The sequence below is a fragment of the Lagopus muta genome, chromosome 4 (genome assembly GCF_023343835.1).
Source record: "Lagopus muta isolate bLagMut1 chromosome 4, bLagMut1 primary, whole genome shotgun sequence".
Taxonomy (NCBI): domain Eukaryota; kingdom Metazoa; phylum Chordata; class Aves; order Galliformes; family Phasianidae; genus Lagopus; species Lagopus muta.
Window position 1 is genome coordinate 5,497,375 of NC_064436.1, and position 18,656 is coordinate 5,516,030.

The following is an 18,656-nucleotide window of genomic DNA, read 5'->3' on the forward strand; positions in this document are numbered from 1 at the left end:
AGGACTCAGAAAAACATTTCAAGTGACAAATAAAAATAAGAAATTATTTTTTATGCACCACAAAATTCCAGAAAAAAATAATTTAAGAACTTGTGACCTATATTCCCTGTTCTGTTTAGGTATGTAACATCAGTTTAATGCAATCATACCATACAAATAACAGGATTTCTGGCAAATCCTCGAGTCCAAGTTTCTCCTGCACAAAAATGAGGAAGGAGTTGGGGCACACACTGCAGCTATATATAAGACATCGCTGAAAGGTCTGATGAGGTTTCCACTAGTATGCAGACAGAATGACTTGAACACAGTTCATTCCTGAGATATTGTCAACTTTTAACACTGCTGCACTTCTAATTTTGTCACACTGCCATGCCATTCTCCATCTGAACTTCACCACGCTGAAATATCTTTTTGCACCATTCCCAGTATCCAAGAGAGGACGTATTAGAAGACTGAGAGTATCTCAAATGTTGTGCACCTACACAAAACCATAATCGCAGCCCAGTTCTGAATTTGCTACCTTTACTCAAAAAAAGGCACACCTAAAGACAGCATGGCTAAAATAATCTTCAATTCGACAAAACAAAACACTAAAACAGATTTGTATTTTTTCATACAGATTTCTCTGTATGAGAAAGCCAAGGATAGGTTTGCTCTCAGCATCAAAAGATGCTGAGATGTGCAACTCTTCCAGTTGAAAGTACTTCCTTACAGGAGCTGACTGGCTAAACTGGCTACTCTACTGTGTACCTGGAAGTACTGGAAGGTACCACGATGCTCCTTTCAGACAGCACATGATGCAAAACCCATATTTTAATACATGAAATAATCTGCAGTGTCAGTAGAGCAGATCATAGTCTGAATTCAATATATATTTCTGCTCCCTGCTTTAAGATTGGAGAATTTTACAGTCCTGTCTTAGTAGATTAGGGAGTCAAGTCTATAAACACTTTGCTTTCAGGATGCTTACAAAAAAATGCATCAGGCACTCAGTCCGTTAGCAACTGAATTCAATGAGGCCATTTAAAACTGGGCATACAAATTCTGTTTATTTATTTAAAATACTGGCAAACAAACATGAGGAGTATAAAACAAAGAAATACATTTCGATGCTCCTTTGTTTAAGACTCCAGTATTTGCACTTTGTTTCACTCAAGTGTTGCTGAAGAAACTGATGAATACTTCAAAATCACCCCAGCCAACATGATAGGTATGAACTATGAGTTGAGTCCTCTGAATTAATTTTCTTCAAAGGTGCTTGCTTCATTTCATTTTGAAAATAACATCGCCCTCTTAAATGTAAGGAAAAATAGTGCCTTGCACCTGTCACGGACACCGATACCTGAGTGAGTGTAAGGTCAATACACACCAGTTCTAACTCAGCATTCCCATTCACAGTTATACCAGAATTTCCATGCACTGAACTCTTTCTATGGACAGGTGAGCAGAGTTACACTCTCCATCTCCAATAACAAGGCAAAATCAAAGTGCTTGCACAAGCCAGAAATAAATCAATAGGCTTTTCCAACAATTTAACAGCAGCAGCTAATGACTGCAGGAGTATGATTCTAGCTCAAAATTCGTGTCTTTGCTCACTAAACCAACAATGCACTGGGATATCACAAAGACAGCTCAGGAAACCAAAGGCAGGATAGATATCTCAATGTTCAGCTCAATCAACTGGCAGCAAAGCAGGTAACACACTTAAAAAACTTCACAGAAGAAATTTATGGCGTAGAGAATATGAGCACACAGTGAAAAATAGATGTGCACTACCAGCAGAGGAAATATTAGGAACACGACAAAATCGTTTTGAGATTTTGGGGAAAAATATCTGAATACATGAAACAGCAGAGAAACACAGGAACAAAACCATGAAGTGTAACATTACAAACAGAATCAAAATTATTTTAATTTATTCATCTTTAATATTGACTTTTTATATGGGGAAAATATATCACTGAGCATTTTTCAAGGAATTCATCTTCCGTAGAATTACTTAATTTGATTTCATGAACTATTTTCACCACAATCCATCACGTGCACGAAAAGAATCCATTTTACATTGTAACACACCTAGCTTTTTATTTTTCTATCTTGATACTCTGCACGGGAGTTTCAGTATGTCTCATCTGTGTGTCTGATTTTAGGGCTGTTTCAACTGTTTGAGTTCTTGCATATCTTGTTTCAAGACAGAAGAATAGCTAGCTATTTCCTACTCGTAAGCACTATACACCAGCATACAGCTTTGAAAACAGATAGAGTCTAAGTACCACGTCAGGGTCTCATGGCAGTGTATTTCAGGATGAAAAGTTCCTCATATCTGTACTCTTAACTTTCCCATTTGATGATGCAATTTGTTTACTTATATTCTGTTTCAAAACCTGCTCAGTAGTAAATGGACCCAACATTCTTAGATTTACCTTAAGTAGTGGTTTGGTGAATTAGAGACAAGCAATTAAGATCCGTGGGAAGAACATCAAAGAATGTATGTCATCTCTAGACGCGACTCATGCAGCTTTACTGTTATTACAGTAAAGATGAGAACAGTTATATTTCTGGAACAATTACTATGTACTTCATTTTGATATACATCAGCTCTGTTGTTATAACTACTTTCATAGAGTTGGAAAGATTAAATGACAGTAATAGATTTCATTAAGCTGTGCTACCTTCCAATCCAAAGAGCTACCTGTCAACAGCTGCCAAACCAACCTCTGTATATTCTGTTTAAAAAACTACTTCTGCCTCAAGATGGAAAAAAGTATTTTCCATGGCAAAACTATAAAATCATGGATATACATGGAAATTTAAAAACAGTAAAATAAGAAGCATATATTTTGGTGTACATTCAATTGTTATGAATAGAAGAACGACATACATTTATTTTTTTTACAGAGAGCTCACTGAAGAATCCCACCTTCTCTTGTATTTGTGTGTCAAAGAAGTTCCAGGTAGGTATCACAGACTTCCATACATACTTACTTACCTTAAAATACCCCCAAATCAAGTTCCTCTGACCAAATGATGTAATTTTCAAATGTGAATGACAGTATGCATGCACACATACGTGGAAGACTGTGATCAAACCTGTGACTTGGGAAAACTTTTTGACTGAACGATTGCAGTAAATCTCCACAGAAAGGAGCATTATATCAATCAATATCAAATACGAACAGGTAAAACCTCTCTGTACAGTGAAAAAAGAATATTCTGAGGATATTTTTATAGTTTAGAACATTGAAACTTAGTAGAATTTGAACTGACTGAGCAAACCTGAAGTTGCTGAGAAAATGTGAAGGGTAGAAAATGCACGATTAGTGCAGAAATGAATGAAGGAAAAAAAAGAAATAAGGAAAGATTATTTCAGAAATTACAATATGATTTCTGGGAAATACACTGAAATAAATACTCAAATAACTTGTAAGCACTCAGAAGATGAAAGGAGATGAACAATGCTACAGAGTTTTGTCAGACAAACAGTAGTAGATCCAGCCTCATTCTATGGAAGTATTTCTAGAAAACAAAGATAAAATAGAATTCAAGTAGTTTGATTTTGCCAGTGCTTGTCATGCTCTCTTGCACTGCAACCTTGTAAGCCACACCAGAAAGCACACTCACTATTTGTATAATAGTGCTGAACGATGGTGACAAAACTAGTTGAAAGCGATTTTTAGATAAAGCAATCGATGACTTGCAGTCATGAAAGGCTGCACTGGAAGCAGATTTTCACAAGAGTGTATCACAACCCTAGAACTATTTTGTCCCTTCTTTAATGGCTTAGGAGGTATCCTATAAACATGCAATACATTTTCGTAACTTTGGAATACACAAATTTATTAAAAATATTCATAATATTGAGAAAGGCTGAAAATACAATGTAATTCAGAAAATTGCTGTTCCTCTTTCAAGCATACATAGTAATCAACTTGAACGTTCAAACTAAAGAGCAACTGGCTAGAATTCCATTCCAAAGGGAAAAAAAAAGAATCAAGTGATCACTGTCAACAATTGCACAGTCTTTAAGAAAAATGTCATACTATAATGTATCAACAAGACTGTAGCCTACAAAATGTGAAACAATTCTGTACAGCTCTGGTAAAGACTGAAAGAATGCACCTTATTGCAGCTTCGTGACAAGATTTCAAAAAGGTCATGAGCCCCCCCTCCCTCCCCCCCCCCCCCACCCCCCCCCCCCCCCCCCCCCCCCCCCCCAACCCGCCCCCCACCCCACCCCCCCCCCCCCCCCCCCCCCCCCCCCCCCCCCCCCCCCCCCCCCCCCCCCCACCCCCCCTCCCCCCCCCCCTCCCCCCCCCCCCCCCCCCCCCCCTCCCCCCCAAAGTCAGAAAAAAACCCCCACAAAAAAAACATCAACTAGTTATAACCAAAGGCATAGAAAAAAACATAACTGGGAAACCAGCTCCAGCAATAAAGGCGTTCAGTCTTGAGAAAAGAGGACCCATGTAATAGCTGTCAAATAAAAGGTATCTGAAAGGTATTCAAAAAGAGTAGCACGGTAAAAACGTTACAAGAAGTAATTGCCTCAAATTGATGCAGCAGAGTTTTAGATTAGATACCAGGAAGACTTTCTGATAATAAAGTAATGAGATATTAAAATATTCTGTTGGAAAAGCTTATTGAATCTTAAGCATTGGAATCTTTATAACCACGATTAGATAAGTCTGTCACGAATGACACCTGTGTAGCTTACCTTGCTTTGAAAAAAATGGATCAACCAGGCAACGCAAAGCTTGCTGTATGAGAAAGCATAGGATAGGTTTGCTCTCAGCATCGAGAGACATACTTGCATGATGTGCAAAGAAAGAAGAAGCAGAGAGACTGCATTAAATTAGATTAAATTAGTATTTATTCTGGTCCAAGGATGTTTGATAATTTAATTCAGCAAAATTGATTTGTTTAGTACTAAGCCCGTATTTTTTGCTTTTCTGGACTCAAAATATGGAAAAATTTTCTCTGGAAACTCAAAATATGATTTGAGAACACAGTAGATATTTTTAGATCCAACTAGAAAAGATAATAGTTGAATATACACATTCTTTTCGATGTGAAACGTGAAGAAGCCTAATCTTATGAATAACTGGCTTTAATTTATCTGCAACACAGTCTTCTGTCTGTAAAACAACACTCATATCACATAGAGGGACTATGATGAGACAGTGTATGCTGGTTGCTATTCGCAGACTCTCAAAAACCACAGAGAATAGAGATACATTACAAGGAATGTAGTTTAACTGTGCAACTACTGTGTAATAAGAGATGTTAGACTGTGCTGAACAAAGCAGAGCTAACAAATGACTGATTAGATAATGAGACACAAGCCTACTCTTTGTTTTAAGTGAGGGAAAGACTTGAAAAAGAAACAATAACAACTTAAGGTAAGATTGCACTGTATGTCTATCCGAGAAGAAAAACAAGCAGTGCTTGCACATGAGCTTTGGCATTTCCCAGTCTGCTATCAAGCAGCTTTTTCTCATAGATTTAATCCTATCCATCTTGAGAATACTTCCTCAGTGACAAGATAATGTATTTTTCCACAACAACGTTGTTTACTTAAGAATATCTATCAGCTTTTTAACTAATTAATGCCAACTATTAAAGATACATACAGTTGCCCTGGAAAGCAAGGAACAGCAACTCATGCCCTTGAGCAGTCTGCAGATACTCCCACCAACTCCTCCTTTTCTTCACCTTATACACACTGGGCAACTAGAGACAGATCTGACACACTGGTAGCATAAGATCCAACTCATTGATGTCATCTGCCAGAGCTTTCACCTCGGTCACCTATACTTATTGCATCCATCACACGCTTCAAGCCATGGCAACACTATTAGTCCTTAGTACTGAAAGCCTGAAGTCAGGTTAGATATGTCAACACACCCTTCTCTAGAATACAAACATAAATTTGCAGTGTAGAATAAGATATAAAGCCTTTTTTGATGCAACGAGGCACATATAACTTAAAAAGAGGCTTTTTACAATACTCTTCCATTAAATACCAAGCACTTAGTAAATTACCTTTTTGACAGCCTCTAACTCACACAACTGTAAAAAATGTTGCATCTTTGAAAGACAGCTGTCACTTGTAATTGTACCTTATATGAATAATAAGAGCTCTTTAGAAGTCCACGACTCTTCTGTACGTTTAAAATTAAACAGGTTGTGCAATCTAAGAAAAAAATACACTGATGAATAATTAAATTCAAACTCATACGATACTAGTTAGTTCATATGCTAGAAATACCTGAGTACATACACTCACAGAGGGAAAAAACAGTTGACAGATTTTTTTTGTTATTACTACCAATTACGGTCAGGGATTATTGCTCTGACACCAGCCACTGAGAGAACATAAGAGGCCCTACTTCTGACTCCTCAACTTTTCCACACTCTCATTCTCCCTCAGCTCTAACCAAGATTTGTAGAGCACAACAGGAGAGAATAAGGGAAACTACGGTTATCAATAGGGACTGGAGAATTCCAGAACCTTAATACTGTAGTCTACAAGCTGTAGACCGCAGCACTCAACACCCATCAACTGAACATCCATGGGTCAAGCAGAGAAACGTATCCGTTACAGTACAGACAAATAGAGTGGCTGAAAGGAGTGAATTTAGAATATCTACACATTCCTACAGTAAAAGCTTACAGTTCTTCTTTCCATATTTTCTAGATGAACACGAATGGGTGATAGGAAGGAGATTTTTGGTACGATGCAGTCAACAGGATCTCTGAGAAAAGATCTCTTGCTGGAATACAACAAAGAAGGCTACTCAAGAATGAAACGTTAAATATTTCTTCCAGCATGATTATGTCTCGTACTAATAGAAATATCCCACAGAACTCCACATTACTCCACCTTCAGAGATCTGTTTTCTCTCCATTTTTAGAACATGAGGTCTCTGTCAGTTGAGCAGATAATTACTCCATACCACTAAGCAGTACTGATGATTTCAACTTCATTTTGTGCAATTTTTTCACCCCCAGAGTCCTATTTTCCGATTTTATCTCAATTTCAGGAAGACTACACTTTCTCAGAATTTTGCTTTTATTGCATTTTGTGCAAATCTCTATTGTGGAATTATGGCCTCAGATTTCAATGTCCTGAAGTAAAATAGGTAAGAAACTACAATGTACTGTAACTGGATTTGTCACTGCTATCTCAAATGGGGTGAGAGGGATAAAAAAGTGCATATTAGTCAGGTAACGTACTAGATGCAGTTCAATATGAAGTGTTACTTGATATGAAATCTGGCAGAGGGGTAAAGAAATTCAGTACTCAAGTGGCAGATACAAAGCAATACAGCTGATACCGCTTCTTTCTATTGTGTTATCACACATTAGGGGAACTGAGGATGTAAGTAACAACACGTCCAGATTTTTTGATATTATAATGGTAGGTCCAACGTGGAAATTGTTATTATGCAAATCTGTAATTCCTTAGGAAGATCAGCTGAGAAGATATAACTGCAACAGAGTTTTAAACTAAAAACAATCAGCTAGACATAATGCTAAGATACAACATTTTCAAGTAATTCAAGAAACCAGAAACTAACCTGTAAACTTATTTGTGAAGTGTCACATACAGATCTACAAATGCTTTCAAATTGTTTTGCCAGCAACTGATCTTTCTATAACAAGATGTTAATTATGTGTGTTACTTACCCAAGTAATAGGAGTTTGGGTAAAAAAAAAACTTTTCCAGCCAATAAATTACTGTTTAAATGAAACTAACAGGAGAAGCACCAATTATGAAATCACGCAACTAGTGTTTTCGCCAGGGAACCAAAGGACAAACATTTGTTGAACCAAGACCCTGAGCAGAGGAAATCTTCTGTGTTTGAAAGAACTGTTGATGCACTGCTTCTGAAGCTATGAACTACAAAAAAGCCATTCAGATAACAAAATGAAAATCAGTATATAGCTTTCATTCTTTACTCTTCTATAGCATTTCTAAAGCATTTGCCTGTTTTCTACAGCACTATCCAGTGCAACAGTGTAAAAACAAAAGCGTAGAAGTAAGCCAACTAACCACTCAATCCTTTATTGGACTCCTTAAAAAATATTAATTCACAGGAAGAAGCATACAGATGCCTACTGTGATTATTTAAAATTAGATACCTACCTGCCTTTGCTTTCATAGATGCTTCTGAGGCATATGCTGCTCAGGAGCATTTGAAAATCCTTCTATGCATCAATTTGCTATTTAAATGACACACCTTTGTTTTATGCACAGTTCCATGCCAGACATCATTTTGGCAGACTGCCCCTCTGCTGCCATCTGTCACACAGCAGCAAAATGTAATGGGATGTTGTTGGGAAGGTTTTGCCTTTACTGCCATACCACCAACATCTGCCTCTCATCTTGTGGGCCAACTTAATAAAATAGGAAGCATTACTTTCGGAGCAGTCCCTATACATACCTCACCACCTTGTTTCACATGTTTTGCAATCATTTTACGATTTCAAAAAAAAGAACATAAAGTTTGCTTAATGCTAAACAGCAAAACCACATGATATCCCAATTTAAAACATGCTATTTCCACTAAATATACTTACAGGTTTTATTATAATTCCCAGAATCAGAATCACACAATTCATTACAATCATTTTCAATCTAAAACAATATATTACCTAATTTTCACGTTAGCATTTCAATATTCCCTTGAGGACAAATTCTGCAAAAGACAAGATTCTTCAAATTTGTATTAGAACATACTTAGAGTAGTGGTTTTGTTTTTATTTATTTTTAACAAAAGGGGCAAAATCAGACAGCTATATTACTCCCACCTATATTTTCTTCTTCTGTTATTGGCCTAATCTCTAATATAAACTCTGAGAGCTTAAAAATAGACTAACAGCCTACTGTAAACACGCTTGAGATTAGAAATTTCACTTTCTGAATTATTTCTAATTATTATTTACTTCAATCTCTAATCTCAATTGCTTTCGTCCATATTATCTGTACAAATTCCAACATCTAAAGAGCTCCATTTTTGAAAATTCGCCATAATTTCTAACAGACACAAGCTACAGATCCATGGAGTCTCACTCAACTCACTCAACAGGTACCGAAGACTCTTGGTCTACCTTCTTGCTGGCATTCATAGTTTTGTGACTTGGAAAAAATCTCTGGAGAGACTAAAAAATAAAATAATGCTTTGACAAAGCTAACCTCACATTTACAAGTTCCCACTTCAAATGAAAATGAATATTCAAAGAAAAGATAAAAGTGCAAGTTAATTCTCCCAAATCATCGTAGAAACAAATGAAAATTTGGGTTTAAAACCTACCAAGAAAGACCTTCAGCAATCCTCAGGTGACGTGCAGATTTCTGAGTAAAAGCAATAACTAAGTAAGAATACAGAGAAAGCATGGATTTTGCTTTTTATTTTAAAAAATCTGCTCATAGTTCATTAGCATGCATAATCACTTCATTTTTAATATCATATATTTCCTACTATACTGGCTGATTACATTACTAATTAAACAAGTTGAATTTATCTAATTATATCTAAGTTGAAATATTTATAAAATTATATGTGAGCTAAAATATCATCTGAAGAGTATGCTCATTAGACTTCAATTACAGGAAATATAATTAAATTAAGATGTACAGACTTAGTCCATGTTAGGCTATACTGTCCAAGTCTAAGACATTTAAACTATACTGGGTCAACAGAAAAAAACCCCTGTGTACTTACATTCTGGCAAAATCCTGTGCATTATAGTATCATCCCCTTTCAATCATAGCTTTCAATTAGATATTCTCAGATTTCTTTTTGTCATACTGCCAACTCAAATCTCCATTCTCTACATTTTGACCACCTAAGAATGTACGCTAAAATTCATACTACTTAGTTCAGTCTGAAATATTAGGCTGCAAATGCTTTCATTAAAAGAAATTCCTTCATAAAATTCCATAATGGTTCATTATTATTTTTCATCCAGTCCAGGAAGAAACAGCCTTGTTGTATAGGTGGCAGCTGATTGTCTAGAACACAGCAGCTTTGCTCTACATGACATGCATCTGCATTTGAACTGAAGAAGATATTTCTTGCATACAGCCACACAAAACTACTTAAATCTTTCTATTTCTTGCTGTCAGTACTTCATTTATAAAATACGCAACATTTTCCATGTTCTAACTTCATCAAATACACAAATTAAAATTAGGACACAAAGCCTGAAGTCATGATTCAAATGAAAAGACAGAGCAGCAAGTCTTTCTAAGCCAACACACTCTCCCAATGAGTCCATGGTGATCTATGAATTTTCCATTCTCTCCTTTGATACAGAGGATACGCTACTGATATTCAGTCACATTCTTCAGATCCCCATCTCTCAGTTTCATGTGGTGTTCAAATCCGTTCTTTGATTTTTTTAAATTATTTTACTTGCATATTTTCCTTCTGATTTACTTGGGATTTCACCCAAGAGTGCATTTGTTTAGTAAGAAATACTTGGTCTCTCTTGGATCAAGATTAATGTAGAAAAACAAACAAGGGAATAGAAACATAGGTTCGTGTCTGCAGTATTACACGGCGTGCTTTCCAAAATTACAAATACAAAAATAGTGATCCTTAAAAGTAGGCTATTGCTGATACTGTACTTCACTGAGATGCACTAACTTGGCAGGACTAAGTCTTTTCTCTGACACAGCATGACTAGTTGACAGCACTGCTGGTCTAAATTTTACTTACGCTGTCTGATGTTATTGCTTTACACATAGTTATTTCAGTTTCTTGCTAAGTGTTAGAATGACCTACATGAAGAGTGTGTATAATTACTTCTGATAGAAGCTGAACACTTTGTTCTGTTTGATTACTAAATTTAATTAGAAGTCCTAGTAAATTTTAATTTGAATAATTCCACTTTCTCCAGTCATTTTCACTTTTCAGTTCTGCAGCTTTTCGAATGCTTGCTGTTCTGATAATTGTCAGAGAAAAATCAATACAACTAAGTTAGCACAACTTCTTTTGGACCTGCTACTCACACATGGCTACAAAACCACTCTTTGAGGGAAAAACAGGATTAATTCTTAAGAAAATTAAAGATCGCTCAAAAAAGCGAAATAAATTGCAGCCAATCAACACTTATTAGACTTCATATAAGACAGTTTTTTTTAATGATTCTACTCTGTGTCTGCAAGATAGTATTTGGAAAATGACACCTTTTAAACTCTAGACTTACTTATTTCTGTAACACATAGCAAACTGATAAATGTCTTTGTTGATACAATCTCTTCAATTTCATTGCATATTTGCAGCACCTGCATTATCTCAGAGGACAATTTCCACCAGTGATAACAGTGAAAGACAAGCCACGTTTTGGATGGCCATGCAGATATTCACAAGCATGGCATGCAGGTTCTTGTTCATCACTAGCAAAAACGCATAGTTACTGGTTGACTACGTTGAAAGATGTTTTTTGTAGCTGAGAAGTTGCTCTATCAAATGGTGTTATTGTGCTTTTTGCATCTGTTGTCGTTTCCACGTAAATAAATAGGAGGCTACCTTTCTGGAGTGACTTACGTATCCTCTATTACACTGGGCACACTGTTTGAGATCTTCTTTCAAAGAATTATTGCTGTAATACCTAAACTATTTCACTGGGCCGAGACCTATGATGGTTTTCTGACTTGTCATTTGCGACTTTCCATCTCATTTACTTTAATCCCATTCTTATCACAAATTGTCTACCATTAATGCTCAAAATTTGTGCCCTAGGTTGACACCATCTTGCTTGATCCTCAGTGCCCTGAAGTGCTCCCTATTTTCCCTTAAGAAAAAGAAGAAAGCAGTCCCAAGATCACAAAAATCCTCTAATCCCCCCTCTCCAGTTACAATTCTATACCCTTCTCTCCACTGAAACTACGCCCACTAATGAGCTGTTGCTTGGTAAATTGGAGACAACCCCCTCTTTCCATTCCCTTCTTGTAACTGACACAATTTACCACTGCCATCTCCACTCCTTTTTCAGGTGCACGAATGTTTCAAATGGCCATATAAACACTATTTACTGTACCTTCATGCTCCAGATCCATCCTTCCACTGGTCTGCTTTCCAAACTGTTATCTGCTCCACACCATCACATACCACACCAGCGTAACAACACCAAGGGCAGTTCCTACATTCAGCCTCTATTCACATATGTCTGTAAGATGTATAGATTCTCTTCCAATTAGGTCTTGGAGCACAATTACCCTGTTTATTTCAGCTGTAATTCCAACTGCACCATTTTGAATCCTATTTTCCAATGATGAACTGCTGCTGGTTAAAAGCTGCTCAGGACGTTTCCAATGCAATCTAGCAGATTCAGAAAACTGAACTATCATTTAATCTTCACTTGATCTGCTTATTCTTGTTTTAATGGTGGTCTTTTTTGTCAGTATACACAGAAATGTAAAAATTTAGATTTTCATGAATAATTTGTGAATCTGAGCTCCTTCTGGATTCATTATTTTTATCAGTGTACTGCTGCTGTGATATGAAAAATATTTAACACTCACAGAGGTTTCACTTTTCCCTGTCAACTTATCCTACTCTCACTATTTTGTGCTCATAGCCTAGATTGTTTCTGTAGTAGAGAAAACAATATTGTTTTTAAAAATAACTTCAAGGCATTACAAAGGTCAAGGCTTAAATTCTTTTTTTCAGTCCATAAAGCAGAACTTTTTTTTTAGCTGAAGTATTAATGTTTATGTACACTGTAATGTATGTGCAGTACATAGTTCTATACTAAACTAACACAGTACCCTGGCAGTGAAAAAAAGAGCCCAAATTCAATTACTAGCAGTATAAACATGTCATCTTCATCTAAGAAATACTGAGCTACTCAGAATTTCAGAACACTGAACGTTCTATTAAGTATTTTATCATCTAAGGTGTCATTTAAGGTGTCACCTCAATTTCCTACAGCTTTGGCAGCTATTTATTTTGAAAGCAGTTGATAAGAAGATATCAGTTAATGGATAATTTGGGATTTTTAGTACACGAACCTATTTGGAAAAACTGACTAAATGAAGTGAGCAAACCCTTCTAACACTGACTGACTTCTTAAAATATCATATCCTATCACTTCTGGTTTCAAACAAAACTTCAAGCATTACTGGCAAAAGGCACTGATTACAAAGACTGGAACACCACACAAATCTCCATCTGGTTTGTTAGCATTAGTCTTTCTTTTTAAACATTTAAATAATAAACATGGAGCTTCCAGCATTTCTGTGAAAATCAGTCTAACCTCATAAAGTTTACTTGATGCATCAATCAGACAATATACCTTTTATCATGCTGACTAGTAGTGAATCGTATTCAAGACATTGTCTTTTTCTCTCTTTCCAACTGCAAGTCTGTGGACCAGTACGTTATAAAGAGATTTATTTCAGATTACGTTATTTTGTTTCTAAGGATAGTAGGTAAACCTTAAAACTTATTTATTTCGGCTGTGTTTCATTTAGGTCTACAGCTGAGTAACAATGCACATAAGAAATAACCAGTGCATCAGATTAGCTCTGTACACTAACTGACAAACACGCAGGTTTGTGAATATTACTTCCATTTACCATAACAAATTAGATCAGTCACTAAAATATCTGATCACTCCTAACATTCTGATCACATAAGATAACAACTGGGAGTAATTTGAATAAAATATTCATAGACAAGTCATCGACAAAGAGTACCTACGGTTTTAGAATAACTGCTTCTGAAGCAGAAAGGAATTGCCAGTAGTGCAGGCATGTGTCCTGAAAACTCAGGAAAAGCTAACAAATAAATCAATAGATTTAACGTTCCTAACAGGGTAATGATTAAAGTAAAAGCAAGGATTTGAAATGTTGATACTTTTACGTTCTCTCCAAACAAGCTCTTGTATCTAACACACAGCTTCGACGTGCAGATCAAGTAAAGTCTTAAACACATCTGAAGTCAATATAAACAGCACCAATTTAAAAAAAGAAATAAAAAATGGGATGTCCTTAGAATTTAGGCTTATGAAAAACAACAAACAAACAAGCATTAAGGAACCAGTACTAAACTCCCTCTTTTGCAGACAATCTATTTCTCATCCACTTTCGCCCCTCTAAAAGACAGAGGGACCATAATTTGAGAGACCGAAGTACTTGAATAAAACATCCACAACTTTGTCAAGTTAAGGATTCGTATCCTTTTGCTTGCTCTTCTGTATCTTTTCTATCTTAGTCTGAGAATAAAGTTTAGATTCATTATTTTTGTGAAATAACATTTTTTTTTATGCTACTTATACCCACAACATTGTCATCAATATTAAGAAGTGTTCACATAAAGCAGAGAAAATACTTCATAAAAAATTCATTGTGAATATGAAAACAACTGAAGCAAGTCGTTGACAGAAGACCTAGAACTTACTGCCAAGATGATTCCATAATAAAATCATAGGGAAACTAGCATATTCCAATGAAATGACTTACATGATATTTTCCTTTCAAAATGCTCAAATCATTGCTCACAGATCTTTTTTAAGGATATGTTTTGTTACAACGGGGCTACGTGCAAATCACCATTAGCCTAAGAAATATAGCTTCAGCCTATTATTCTGATCTGTGATCTTTATTTTTTTTCCTTGTGGTATTTTCCAAAGTCCTGCTTATAATATGCTACAGCATTAGTGAATTGCTTCAAGCATCTCAGCCATCACCTTATCCACAGATACACCAGCTTCATTCAGTGCATGAATAGAGAAACTCAGAATGTAAAACTAGACTAAGGCAACTTAAAACACACGTATTCTTTAAAAGCTATTAACCACAAGCTGTGTATTAATGCCACCCTGGCAATAAAACTGTCGGGTCTCTTTATGCTGAATTTCTTCACACGTAATAATTAATGTTCACTTTGATAACTCAACATGTTAGCCTGAAAGTTTTATTTCAACATTCCTGTACTGTTAATAATTAGTATTTCCTAAGTGCTCTTTTTTCTCTATATTGACTACCGGTGAATAACTGTGGTCTGAGAGCACGGAAAGCCTTAATATGGCCTGATAGAGATCAGTGTGAAACACAGCAACCTTACCTGACCTCAGATAAGCTCAATTCAGAAGTTGACCTTACTCATGCCTGCTCACTATAGTCTCTTTTTTCCATTCCAAAGCAAAAAAACCCAACATTCATGAAATATCCATAGTTGTATAATTTTATAAAATCATTTGCATGGGTTCAGCCTGAAAAGGGAGATTATATGAACATGGTGTCCCACTCGGATAAATGCAAGTTGCTGGCTGACTTACCATTTACTGACTTATTTTCAGAAAATATATTGCACATTTTGACACGGTCACTGACAAATGCATTATAAGCAAAAGAAAATTAATATATAAACTCCTGCTGGAGTTTGATGACAGACACCATGAAAATAGACTTTGCCTGGAGTAAAACATTCATATTAACATCAACTTGAAAAATGACTGCCCTTGAAATAACCTTGCAGAGACCTCTACTTAGATGCAACTCCACCCCTGGATTTCAGAACATAACACCACCAAAAAAAACCCCATGTAATCTTTATAATAATGCATAGCTGCTGTCATTAACTTTTCAGTTTTTTTGTTCAGGCTTTCTCCTGCTGTAAATTTAGACTCTACCATTATGTGGTAGTGAAATATGAAAGGAAGAGCCCTGCAAACGCACTCTGATGCCATGTTACCTTTGTCTGACATCCATTCAATGGGCACAGAGATTGAATCATATGTACTACTAGAATGACTGTAGCTCTGACAATGCACTGGAAGGGAAGCAGGGTACATCTACTTATTCCATTCTTTTCTCACCATTCTGTTTAAGCAACACATCCTCACCTTATCTTCAGTACATTAATTGAGTAAAAATGTCTGCAACTCATCATTATTTATAGACTTCTGTGTATCTCCTTCAGACCAGACACAGAGAAGCCATAAAGGTTACTTTTCACTCACAGGACTGTTCAGAATGCAACATTAATGAAGTTACCTGATTCTAAATGGATCAATTATTCCTGATTAGTTTTTCCCACACTTCCTGAAAAGAATGAATTAATTTCGAGATCTTCTGCTAGCATTTCAGAGTTTGTTCACACATGGTTTAACAATATGAGATACTGCACATCTCAGAATAATTTATTACGGGCAATAGACTGATTCTAAAAATGACTACAGGTTGCTTCACAGCTACAGAGACAATTTCTGTGCAAATACAGAACTGCTGGCTTCTTCTCTTCCTCCTCTACAATAAATACAGCTAGAGAAGCTCATTCTTCAATTAAAAGAAATGGGGACATCCAGGTTTGCCTTTTCATGCTCACATGGTTGCTTTTTTTTTTTTTTTTTTTACCCTCCCCCCCTTTTTTTTTGTTTATTTTATGATGACTGCTCTTAACATTTTTAAAATTAGTTCTACAGTTTCAGCTTAATTTGTGAGAAAACACTCCTTCCTTTACAATACTTCTTTCTGTGATCAGCAACTGCTTGTGCCTCAGCATGGTGGTCAGAGAAAAGTTACAAAGAACTGCTTTGTTCCTTGCTTCAGACAATATGCCAGCTCCCAAAGGCAAGGACGAGGAAACCCACGACATTATGATAACTAAAGCCTGCTTTCATTCTTGTCTTGTGTTCTCCTCAGACAGCAACAGTTCCTCCACGGTCTCTGTGAGACATAAAATTGATAATATACAAAACTACCCAATAAACAGGAAAAACAGTTGTGATGCTTGTGTTAAGTTGTGAAGACTGTAGGGAGAGATCGTGATAGATAAAGTTGACAACACTTAAAAAAAAAAGAACACTTAAGTTTCAATATTAATTATCCCATATTACTAATCCTGTGTACTTAAACTACAAAATCACAGGGACTGCCTTTTTTTTTTTTGATAGCTATGTAAAGGTTAGACTTGGTACTTCGTGTAATGGCATGATCATGAATCATGACATGATTCAGCAAAAAAAATGGTAAAAATATAATCTGATGTCTAGTTACAAGATGCAAGCACATTTTAAGCTTTTGACAGAACACAGGAAATCACTGTGAATTAAAACAAGACCATTTTCAAATACTTAAATTAAACCTCTCACTCGTATTGATTCTGAAAAGACAGAATGTCTGCTAAGCCAGAGAAGGTGTCCAAAATTCAGTGGGCTTCAGATACCTGGTATAGAGAGTATTTACCTTAATTTTTAGAGAATTTTCAGTTAAAATTAAGATTCACGTACACTGTTCTTTAAGCGTTGTTGTTAAATAAAAATATCAGGTTCAAGATAAAAGCACAAGAACTGTCAAGATGGAGAAAATATTAGTTATATCCTGATTTTTTCTTTCTTCTACTGAAAGTTGTAAGGAAGATGCTAAAACAATCCATTTGTTTCCAGCATTTTGAAGTCTCCCAATTTCCTAGTGACATCTGCAAGTTTGAGCTGAGCACAGTACAAAAGCAGGCTCATGGCTTTTTGAGCTTCAGTGTGACCAAAATCTTTTCTCTACAAAAAACAAGTTAGACTGACCATAACCTTTTTGAATTATTCTGTCTCCAGATAGGTATGACAGAAAACTCTTAAAATGGGCAAAGTGCTGATGAAAGAAGCGACGACAGACAACAATTAATTTAAAATACTACTTTTTTTCCTCTGCATATTGCACATCTATACCTTTGGGCAGCGGCCAACAGGAATATCTGATTTACGAGGTTTACCTGGCCACAGACTGAGGACACACAAGACTTTTCTTCCTCTTCAAAAACCATGCCTTGGTGTCTGTAGCAAATACATTTCAGAGGAGCTCTGCTACGCTGCACAGCACTGCTGCACTGTGCTTCCTTGGGCACTGCTGTTCTGTGCTGCTTGGGATTTGCCACCATTTTGACTTTTTGTCTTAAGATGCGCTAGTGTTGCTGAAGGAAGTGAGGAATATATTTAAAACAAATAAACGTAGATTTGTTTTACTATACAGTATTTTACATTCCAAGAGCTGGAATTGAAGTGAACATTGAAAGTATAATTCAGTTCTGTATTTAATTCTTACCTGAGAAGAATATGTGTGACCATCTGATCCACAAACAGGATTGGTATAAACTACTGGACACTGCTTGCAGTTTGATGAAATGGGACCACCCCTCCACTGTTTATGGCCTAAACCAGCCTCTTTCATACTGTAAGTAAACAAAAAGTATGTAATTCTGATAAGCAGTAGTAGAAATAGAACATAAGCAGGGTATTTTAACGAGCCTTCATAAACAATAAGCCACATATTATTTCAGCCATTAAGTAAAGTGCTGGCAGTCTTTACTCTTCGCTACATGTTTTTTTGCTATCATACCATATTCACTGTAGCTATACTTGGTACCTGCATGTAATTTCTAAGACATCTTGGTAAAAAAAGATAATTTAGATGATGCTTGACTTGTACTGTATTTGCTCATTTTTTTCTTATTGAATAGTATGAAGAGAGCTATTATTTTATCTAGAGTTTAAAGAGTTAGCATTTACATACGATTAGATGTTACTACAAGAAATTCAATAGAAACAAGTGGTCCTTCAGAGTACTGTTTAGCTTACTTTGACAACTGTCTTTCACAGATCGCATTTCTCAAAATTCAGATTCCACCATCAAAGGTAGAGTTCAAAGTTAA

At 36.1% G+C, this 18,656-nt stretch overlaps 1 protein-coding gene across 4 annotated transcripts in view; it reads right to left on the minus strand.

Moving 5' to 3' along the window:
* Nucleotides 1–18,656, minus strand: part of SPOCK3 (SPARC (osteonectin), cwcv and kazal like domains proteoglycan 3) — a 162,413-nt gene that overhangs the window by 40,859 nt on the left and 102,898 nt on the right. For 3 of the 4 annotated variants that reach the window (XM_048941099.1, XM_048941100.1, XM_048941102.1), the window contains one exon: nucleotides 18,050–18,176. The exons of the other annotated variant lie outside the window; for it this stretch is intronic. In XM_048941099.1, the coding sequence (XP_048797056.1) occupies nucleotides 18,050–18,176 (127 nt within the window). The remainder of the gene's footprint in view (nucleotides 1–18,049; nucleotides 18,177–18,656) is intronic. 4 annotated transcript variants of the gene reach the window in all.